The sequence below is a fragment of the Chaetura pelagica genome, unplaced genomic scaffold (genome assembly GCF_000747805.2).
Source record: "Chaetura pelagica isolate M959 unplaced genomic scaffold, ChaPel_1.0 scaffold274, whole genome shotgun sequence".
NCBI classification, from domain to species: Eukaryota; Metazoa; Chordata; class Aves; order Apodiformes; family Apodidae; genus Chaetura; species Chaetura pelagica.
This window is the reverse complement of record NW_009952983.1, coordinates 379,285-390,203: the sequence shown is the minus strand read 5'-3', so window position 1 is coordinate 390,203 and position 10,919 is coordinate 379,285. Positions and strand designations below refer to the sequence as shown.

Genomic DNA, 10,919 nt, shown 5'->3' with positions numbered 1-10,919 from the left:
AAAGAGTGTCTTCGTTTTGCTTAGATTTTACTTGTGTTCTCTTCGTGTTGTTCTGAAACTGAATGAAAAGCACACGTAACGGTAAAAAAATGGAAGTTTCAATTTTATTTCACCACACGGGTGGTTTTTTAAATTTCAGTTAGCGACCCAAAAGAGGGCTTAGAGAGTTTCAAGGAAGGCTTTGGGCTAGGCAGGCTGCTTTTGTTGGTCCGGCAAAATTTGTTGCCATTTCCTCTGCTCCTTGTCGTTTCGAAGGATTCCATTCCAAGGAACGAGAGGAAAACTAACCTGGGGGGGAGAAGGAAATAAAACTTACTGAGACTCACACAATCGGTGTGTTTTGCAGTCCTAGATTGAATTCGGTAAAGCTGAAGAGAGAACCTAGGAGGAGGCAAAGAACCAAAAGAGCAAAGAGACTATCTCCCATCTTCAGGTGCAGACAGATCTCTACATTGCACATTCCTCTGATTGTTTTGGGATTAGCATTATAGTCCTTGTATTACCTACAAGAGTGGAGATGAGGCCTCCCCTCGACAAACACAGAGAAAGAGAAAGCCTTGTCCCAAAAAATCTGAGAGTGTAATCACCAGGGAGGATGGGGGGGGGTTGGTGACAGGGATATGTGAAGTGACTTGTCACACAGCAAGTGGCAGAGACAAGGGGCAGTGCTCCTTTGAAAAGGAGCAAACTATACTTGATACTTTCAAGCGATTTCCAGACTTAGATATTTCAAGTTCCCAGAGGAAATAATAGGGCCCTGGAAACCCCAAGTTTATCCTCCTAACTGACCTTAAATTCAACAAAGCTCGCAGACAATACAAAGAATGCTGGATCACATGGAAACTGTTGGTTTCAGGACTTATGTGCTCAGCTGGAGATACGTGAGCCCTGATCTTTAACCTCGGGGAAGGCATCTGGGACATCAAAGCATTCCACTTTTTTTTTTTTTCCTTTCTTTTTTTGAGCTGATCATAACTTAATTCAGGCAACAAGTATGGTCACTCTCTTGAACCACCAAAGCTCATTCATCCTTGGAAACTTTCATCTTTTTCAGTTTTCATCACTTTCTAGAAGGCAATCGTGAAAAACTGAGATCTGAGGGGTAACAAATCGTCTAGTGACTCAGCTAAAGCTGGAGAGATTCAGTGGGAGGAGGAGAAGATTGCTGTGGTGTGGGGACAGCTTCAGCAAGTAGAACAGGCAGATTGGGGAATAAGGAAGACAGAACTAGACTGAAGTATCTCCTCTTCCTTTGTTTTTAAAACATCGACCAAAAATAGGAGGCGCTCACCAAGGTTACATGTAGCCTCTTGTCAACAACCTTGCTCTGGAAGTCCTGATAAAGTTTTGAGCTGCAAAACTGCTCTGTTTCCTTGCCCTTCAAAATAGATGTGAGTCTGGAGGGTGGTGTTTCACTGTCATCTGCATCCTGTTTACGGATCTCGTAGCTCTGGCTTCTCTGTTCTTGCTTCTTCCTTACTGAACAACAACAAAAAAAAATAAGCTATAGATACCTGATTACAAAAGCAGTGTCCCTGAAAAATAAGCCTGAGGAAACATAGTTGCCTCCAGCAGGAGATTCTGCTACAGTTAATAAAAAATGGTGTAGGTGGGACTTAGAGGGAGCAAGATAAGAACCATGCAAGTGTTCAGTAGAAGTGCTACATATGGAGGTCGTAGATAAAACAGAGTAGCACACTCCTGGGATTACAAGTTCCATGGCAATTTAAGAATCAGACTGTCTGTGTCTTTTAAAAGATAGTATAAAAGGGGAATAAATGAAGGCATTTATGTATCTGTGTGGTTTCTGTCCCGTGTTTGTGTGTAAGCATGGCTCTGAGCACAAACAAACGTGCAGCCTGAGAACAGGTCTGCTCTAAGGGGATTCATAAAGTGATTTAATTAGTTGCCTAGCAAGTAACTTGTTATATGCATTTTCTGAGTCTATGGGTAACCACTAAGGGAGTCCACAAAACAGAGTGTAGAAAAGCTAGCCTGTCAACAAATTTAGTGCAAGAGAGACTCAGGAAGTCTCCTGGAAGTATTAATTTTTCTTTTTCCCAGTTATTTATGAAAAGATAACTTTTCAGTTCCTCTTCATATCTAGGTTAGCTTGAGAAGAAATTAATCCCCCTGTCCTTTAAGAAATAACACGGCTTCAGAAGAAGAAAATCCCAGCTGTAGCATTAAGCAGCTACTATGTCTTTTCTCAAACATTATATCTAGAAAATTTGAAATTAAATATATATATATTGATGTAAAGTAAGAATTTTAAAATGTACAAACCCCTGTGTGTCTGTGACATGATTATATCTGAAATACTCAAAACAAATTAATATGATTAAACAGTCATAAAGTGTTAAGTTTCCGTTTCTCTTCCCCCCAAAACCATGCAGCTCTTGCTGGAACACTTTGATTTATGTACAGTAAACTACTTAAAATATTGTAAAGATTTTTAGTTAATCTTGGTAATCTCTTGAAGTAGATCAATGGTGTAAGCTCAGAAAAGCATTGAAAAACCTATATATAAACAACTTCCATTATACTGTCTTGTAAATTACAGAATTTAGTAGAGTAGCAAAGCTGAAGCAGTAGCATGCTACATCTAGGCAAAAAGCTGTTGTACATGAATTTTATTACGTGGGACATCTGTTTTCTAAGTGTCTGAAAACTTGTCTTCAGTGTGATCTCACCTCTTAAAGATATTTCACTCTTGAAGTTTCACTGCACTGATGTGAGTCTTGCTTGGGTTCCTTAGTGTCATTTAAACATCCTATCCCTTTGTGTAACAGGAGGGGTAGACAGGTCCACATTTTATTTAAAAAATGAATTAATATATTGCTCAATGCTTCCAGTAAAAAATCACCTGCTAGAATGAATTCTAATTACTCGTGAGGTAGTTTTATTGACAAAGATTTAGATACTGATCCTCTCACTTTCCATGAGGACACTGCTGGACTCCACTTGCACAAGGTTACTTTTAGGACCAGGGGGGCTTTGGGAGTTAATTGAATATCTAAGATAAACCCATCCTTGATTACGTCAAGGATTACACAATTTTTTATTATTATCAAAAACATTTTTATAAAGCTTTTACATTCTATCACTGTTAGAAAAGGGATTGCATAGTTCTCCTCCTGTGGACTCTTGGTGTGTGAGATTTTGGGTGGGAGAAGATGTGTAGCACTAAGACTTTCTCATTTCCAGGCGTTACCCCACTGTGGAGGTACGTGCTGAGACCTTCAACGGGTCAACACATGTGCCTGTACCATCCAACAGTGCTTTTGTTAAAGCTCTGCTGTTTGAACTGAGACTCCCAGATGACCACATTTTTGTGGAGCACCAAGATACTTGTACTCAAATCAATAATTCGTCAGCGTATTCCGTTCGCACCGAAGGAGGGGACCTCTGGCCTATCCTTGCTTTTCAGAAGAGTGGTCTGATATGTGCGTGTCTTTCACTAGTTGAGGATACCTGGGAGCCACAGCCACCCCTCCTCACTGTTCTTGGGCTTTTGCAAGATCTGGCTCTTCTGTTGGGCATTGTGGACTACATCTCTCCAAGTCGGAAAAATGAAGCTGAGATGACTGCAAAAATAGCCCAGCTTTGAAATCTGCTTATCCAGGCCTGTCCCCTTGGCACCCCCTTAAACACAAACATTCGCAGCTTAAGCAGCTCGTTTGATGACATTCAGGAGACGCCTGCAGATGAGAACCCAACCAGCTTGGAGATCCAACACTTACAAAGGCAAACCTCAGCTTAATGTCTGTATCACTGAAAAGGTCAAGTGTGTGCAGTATGACAAGGGAGATTTTGTGGGCACGTGGCAAGTTTATGGAGCTGTAAACTGCAAGGTGAGAGCATTTTTTGGTGCAAGTCTTTACTAAGTATTTCTCATGCAAACACAACTGGGAAAGTAAATACACATGGCATTTTACTTGGGTGTGTGAGCAGTAAATTTCTTATGCTGTACTATTTCAAAGTGTCATGAGATATTTCATATTAGATTGCTGTGCTACCAACAGTTTTTATTTTGATCTTTACTGATTTGTTTCCCTGCATGCTTCATGCATTTTTTCCATAACTATTAATGGGACTTAAATTTCCATCCATAGCTACATTGCATCTATTTTCCCAATTTTTTCTTATTTTATTGGAAGTAGGGAGAAATAATGTCATGGAGTCTTTGCCTATAGAGGCTAAGAAATGGTTTCTTTCCAGCTAATAAACAATGTGTTAAATAATGATTAGAAATAGAATTTCTGAATGAGTCTTCCACAAGTGTCTCTACTTGAGCATTTTTAATTAATTTTCCTACCAAATGCAAGTTTAATCTTCTTTCCTACTTTATTCTATTACAACAACATTTTGAATCCACAAATGCTGTTTGTTTGGCTGATGTAAGACCTGTTGATACAGACTGTGGTGAAAGAAACTGATTGTATAATTATTTTGAATGTTTTTGTATGTGATGATAGTTTTAGTATTAAACAATAGTTTTCATTGTTTATTACTAAAAATAAGGGAATCTTGACTATATTAATAATAATTAGGGAATATATTCATGCTTTTGTTTTCTATGGTTGATGCGTTTAACATTCTTAGTCCTGAATTAAGCTGAGGAAGCACACTGTTATCACAGTGTAATATATTTGTAGCTGCCAGTGCTTTAAGAGGGGAAAAAGAACTAATAAAGAGGATCATGGCAATTTAATTGTTTGCAAGAGGTGGGATACTCATCTCCAAAGGAAGCCAACCTGAGTACTGCACTTCCAAAGACTGGGTTGTTTTCCATCAGCCACGCTGGTAGGGATTATGTGGGTGAACAGCTTCCTACTCTCGGAGGGACGTGTTTCTAGGTCATCTTGCAGGATGGATGGTCTTGCTTAAGAAGAAAGCCCTGGTGTAATCATGCACTGCTGAGCTGGCACACGGCGGGACCAGACAATGGATGCTTCACGTGGTTGCTGTGAGAACACTGACATGGGACCACAGTGGCCATTAATAGCATGCTTGAATCCATTAAGGAGATGTTGTAAAAGTAACTGAATTAATTAAACTATCACTGGGTCTGTTTATGTAATGTTCGTAACGATGAGGCTGTACAGCAAGTCCTTGGCTTGCTTATCTGCTGTTTTCTTGCTAAAGGGTACTTGTCAGTTGAGAGGTGTTTGGCTGTGACTGCATCACTTGCTGAGCTGTGGAAAAGGCTACAGAAGTGGGAAACAGACTTGGCTTTGACTGTCTTTGTCAGTACCATAGAGTCATAGTCTGTTTATGTAATGTTCGTAACGATGAGGCTGTACAGCAAGTCCTTGGCTTGCTTATCTGCTGTTTTCTTGCTAAAGGGTACTTGTCAGTTGAGAGGTGTTTGGCTGTGACTGCATCACTTGCTGAGCTGTGGAAAAGGCTACAGAAGTGGGAAACAGACTTGGCTTTGACTGTCTTTGTCAGTACCATAGAGTCATAGAAATGGTTTGGGTGGGAAGGGACCTTAATGATCATCTAGTTTGAAAATTGTGATAGTGTGATTTTTTTGTTGTTGTTTGGTTTTATTTTGGTTAATGCTTATCATCTATTTTTGAACATCTAATTCTGACTTGAGGGAAATACTCCAGAGTAACTTCTTGACTTTGTTTTTTCAAGTGTGACATAGAGGCGTCTGCACCAAACGTAACCCTCAGCTTGGATATCCCAACTAATGGTCCTCCTCTCCAAGATATCATGGTACATCACTGTGTGACCTCTGTTGACCCTGCCATGCTGCTGTCCAGCAGTGCTGAGCCACTGGATGATTCCATGTACAGTGGACCTTACAACTTTCCTTTCATTCCTCCTTCAGATTCATTCAACTTGTGTTACTACACTTCCCAGGTAATAACATCCCTGACCCTTTCCAGCCTTCACATGGGAATAAAAATATCTGTGTTGTTGAACAGGTCTGAATGATGCTCAGTCAGATACAGGGGGGCAACATGGTCTTTACATAATAAACTGCTTGGAAGGCACTTCAGGACTTGAGTCATCTGAGTCATATGCAGGAGGTGCCACTACCTTTGACTGCTTGTCATGGCTGCTCCTACTTTAAATGATGCCTGAATTAGATCAAATATATCCAGGCTGACATGTCAAGTGCTTATAACACCAATCTGTATTGCAAGGAGCCTGAAGAGTTTGGCAGTCAGCAATTAATATGTTTGTTATTTCTTCATAGTGTCACAGAATGGTTTGGGTTGGAAGGGACCTTCAAAATCATCCAGTTCCAACCCCCTGTGTGAGCAGGGACACCTCCCACCAGACCAGGTTGCTCCAAGCCCCATCTAATCTGGCCATGAACCCTTCCAGGGATGGGGCAGCCACAGCTTCCCTGAGCAACCTGTTCCAGTGTCTCACCACTCTTACACTAAAGAATTTTAAAGTCCTTTATCAATTAAAATGGTATATAACTGATCTTATGATGATGATGTAAATTTATCTTGAAAATGAATGTAGTTTTTTTCCAGGTTCCCGTTCCACCAATTTTGGGATGTTACCAACTCATTGAAGAGGGATCACAGTTTAAAATTACTGTTAATTTAAAACTTCATGAAAGCATAAAGAATTCTTTTGAGTATTGTGAAGCTCGTCTGCCTTTTTTCAACAGGTAAGAATAAAAAAATCCTAAATACATTCTTCCATTTCTCTGATCTTCCTGAAATTAGCCCGTCAGGCGTCAATAGTACTACATGGACACCAACCTTGTAAATTTCAGGAAGCCCCCTTGGAATTCTTGTGATTTCCAGAATACAAAATTGCACCAGAATATTGGGTAACATTCTGAATACTTCTGTTGGGCATCCTGTTTCCCTGTAGCATTTTTTCACATGAAACCCTGCCACAATCCTCCAGGTGGCTTGAGTCTCAAGATCACTTCCAACCCAGGGTTACCTGTTCCTTAAGAATGCTAATCCTATATATCAAAAATATAGTTATTTAAAATTAAAACAACCATTTCCTTGTAACCCTCTCTGGCAGCTGCCATGGCTGCACTGTCCCATAATTATCATGCAAATCTAAAGATGAAATGATACAAAGTTGCTGATGCTGATCACAGTGTTTGTAAAACACTATCAATCAAGGGAAGACGGTAAAATATCAACAGCTCTTTATGATTACTAGGTTAAAACCATGATGATTTTCTCCTGCTCTGTAATATCTTTCCATAAATTAGTGGTGTGCTCAGATAGGTATGATGTGTCTGTAGGCACATAAATAATATCTTTCAGCAACTTGTTGCTTTCTTTAACAAAAGGGCTGTTAAAAAATACTGAATGATGCTCATTCCAATGATTTTATTTCTCCTCTGTCACACTGCAGGGGCCAAATCACTCAATTAGAGTACAAAGCTAGTTATGGCCAACTGGATTTGTCACAAGAGAAGAGCCTTGTGGTTTGGGTCATTTGGTAAGCAGAACAGCCCTCTGAACTCTTACCTCCTCCCCCAGACTGTTGTCAATAGTTGTAGGCACAGCTGGATAATTTCTTACAGATGCTGTTTCTGGCTTTAGGACAGAAGTTCCCTAAGTCTTTGGGAGTTTCCCTGACAGGAACTGTGTCTTTTGGCACTGCAGGCAAAGAGCACCCAACGGATTATGTTTGCACTGGGAATACTGCTTATGTGAAAGTAAGTCACAGGCTCTGTGAAAAGAGGCCTTAGTAGTCATGCATTTATTATCTTAAATTGGCTATGAAGTGGTGTTGATTTTAAATCAGACATCATTGTTGGTCCCTTTGGCTAACATTTGGCTTGTTAGCCCAGCATGGAGTTTTGTTTTCTTGCTTTCAGGACCTGACATCCTGTCATTTTGAGGTGTGCTTGCACACCAAGAGCTTGAAACACAGGTGATCAGTATTTGCATCTGATGATGTTTTCCCCCTTTCCACAGATGTATTTTAGGATCCCAGATTTCACACTTACTGGATGTTATGTAGACCAGCATTCTATTCAGATCTTTGCACCAGGAAAACCCAAAATTACTGCATGTGAGTTGTTTAAAAATGTCATTTATTTAATACCTCCTTTCAAATGAAAGCTATTATTACTCAGTTACAAAGTCAGGCTCTCTCTTGGGCTCTCAACTCTTCACCTTGAAATGTTCTGTGCTCTGCATAATGGCAGAACTTTTACTACGGGGGCAGAGAATGCTTCTCCATAGTCTGGCCTTTTGGTTAGGATGCTTTTGTCAGAGGTGTCATGTGTGTATTGGGTAAGAACACAGTTTCTGATCTTCTGTTTCATAGATTCATAGAATCACAGACTAGTTTGGGTTGGAAGGGACCTTAAAGACCATCTAGTCCCAACCCCCTGCATGGGCAGGGACACCTCCTACTAGACCAGGTTGCTCCAAGCCCCATCCAACCTGCCCTTGAACACTTCCAGGGATGGGGCAGCCACAGCTTCTCTGGGCATCCATCTCACAGGTGGCCTGAGCAGCTCAGTGGAGTTGGCAACTGTCCATCTGTTACAATTTCTGTCAGTCATGTTAGCAGAAGTCTGTAAGTGCCTTTTGAAAACTACACTGTTAATTTTGTGACAGACCACATTCAGTCTTAAATTGTAACACCATCAAAAGAACATTTTCATGCTGGATGTTTTATATGGAGTATGCAATTTATATTCATTGAACAGAATCCCAAGCCATCCACCTGCTTTTGACTTAACCTCTGTTTAAATTTTAAGCTCATGACTGATACATTAGTAAAGGTAATTGAAGCTGAGACTTTAAACGTCTCATTATCAGAAACTATTTTCAAATAATAGTAAGAGTCTTACAGTTTAAAGAAGCCATTATACCTTTTCTGTAAACTAGTAAGGAAGGATTAGTAGTCTCTTTAACTTGGATGAAGGAATGCCTGACTGCAAGACACTCTGTAATGCTTATTTTTCTTGCCTGTTTGTTTTCTTCTTTTTTTTTATTTAGCCCAAGAACTAATTTCTTCTGATGACTACACCTGGAATTCCAAAGCACCAGCACCTATGGTGTACAAAGCCTCATTGGATTAATTTTCTTGTGAATTATTTTTGTATTTAATTAAAACAGACATCTAAAGAGAGTCATGTCATGATATTGTGAAAATAAATCTTCAGCACTTGTAGTTGGTATGTTTAAAAATTTCTTTTGAGGAAAAATGAAAGAAGTCACTTCTTTTAAAAACCTAAGTTGGTTTAAAATTGTTTAGTCCTGGATGAATTATAGAATCACAGAATGTCAGGTTGGAAGGGACCTCAAGGATCATCTGGCCCAACCTCTCTAAGTACTGCTACAGTTGATATGACATGGCTCAGCACCCTGTCAAGCTGAGACTTAAAACTGTCCAGTGTGGGGGAATCCACCACTTCTATTGGGAGACTATTCCAATGTTTGACTGTCCTCATGGTGAAACATTTACCTCTTGTATCCAGTTGGAATCTCCCCAGAAGCAACTTGTGCCCATGGTCCCTTGTCTTTTCCATGTGACTCCTTGCAAATAGGGAATCTCCATCTTCTTTGTAGCCACCCGTTAAGTATGGGACACAAGTCAAGACTGGTCACAAACCAACTGAAAAATGTGATTGGGAAAAGCCAACATGGATGACAGCTTAGAGGGGGTACTTTGAAATGTACTTCCCAAGGCCACCATTTTTCATTTGCTTCTAATATTAACTGGTACAAGATAAGTATGTAGTGAAACAGGTACAAACTGGTATGACTGGACATGTCTTCCAGGAGGACTCCCAGTTACTCCATGGGTTTTGTAAACCAAAGCTCATGGAACATGAAAGCTTTCAGTATCTTGTTCCTGCCATGAAGTCACAAGAATCTGATTAGAGCCCAGGTTAACAGGACAATTAGGCCAGCAAGAGTTCTGTTATTTTCACAAGATTCATACAGAGTATGTAGGAGTCAGTAATTTACAAGAATTTTAAGAGGGAGAGTAGGCCATGAGCAGCACTTCTACAAGTGGAGATGATCCTGGAGTTCCCCTTCATACATGCTGGTGAACTACACTGCTCTGAAAGCTGATGTTAGTGAGGATCCAGAGGTATGAACCTGTTTTTCCAAATCACAAGACTAGTTCTGAGCAGGCAAAACCAGCTAAGTTGGCTGGAGGTTCCAAAACACCATCAGTGAGCAGTTTTCCCTGGAAAAATAGACAGAAAAGGACAGAGTTTACAGAAGCAGAGCTCTAATTTTGAGAAGAAAATTGGTGTCTGCAGGAACACAGGAAACAGACTTTAAGAGAGTTATCAGGAAACCAGCAAATTCTGAAAGGCTGGTGAAAAACTGAGAGAACCTGTAGAACAGCACAAAAGAAGAGAAGAATGCCATCTAATAACTGAGCACGCTGGCTGTTCCTGCCCTACCTCTTGTTTAACTCTACGCTGTGTGATAAATAAGATTAGTGATTATGCAAGGAGAAAAGTTTTGAGCTATAATTTAAAAAATACTTAGATTAAGATATTAATTGGTTGGTTGAATGTTCCAAAGGGTGGATTAATTCATGTGAAATATGCCGTTCAGCTGAAGCTGCTCTGCAAACATAAAGAAGAGCTTGGCTGTGACCCACTTCTGACAGGTGATGTGTCCATTTTACAGATGTGTCCCAAATCATTAGCAGACAAAAGGTGAATTAATTCTTTTGCCCAGAAACCAGACCCTACCAATTATGGTCATCTGCAGGCCTGAACACCACAATGTGAGTGGAGAGAGGGGGTCCCTCTGTTGGAAGTGTTTAGATCCTGTTCCGTACGCCAGGCACCCACCACAGGTTTTCAAGGTGTGATGTTTGCTTTCCACCTACCCATGAGTAAGATGGGAGGTGTTGATTCTGCAGAGCAGCCCCATGGAGAAGTGGCTTTTCCTCTTCTTTGCAGAATTTTCCCCAAGAAACGCTGTGAA

At 40.3% G+C, this 10,919-nt stretch overlaps 1 protein-coding gene across 1 annotated transcript; it reads left to right on the top strand.

The window, feature by feature from the left end:
• The first annotated feature begins 2,489 nt into the window (after positions 1–2,489).
• AP5M1 (adaptor-related protein complex 5, mu 1 subunit) lies at positions 2,490–9,043 on the top strand. The gene is given in 9 exon segments (XM_009996469.1): positions 2,490–2,494; positions 3,208–3,703; positions 3,705–3,854; positions 5,647–5,874; positions 6,504–6,643; positions 7,357–7,435; positions 7,529–7,663; positions 7,926–8,022; positions 8,961–9,043. Coding segments are annotated over 9 exon segments (1,413 nt in total).
• The last annotated feature ends 1,876 nt before the right edge of the window (positions 9,044–10,919 follow it).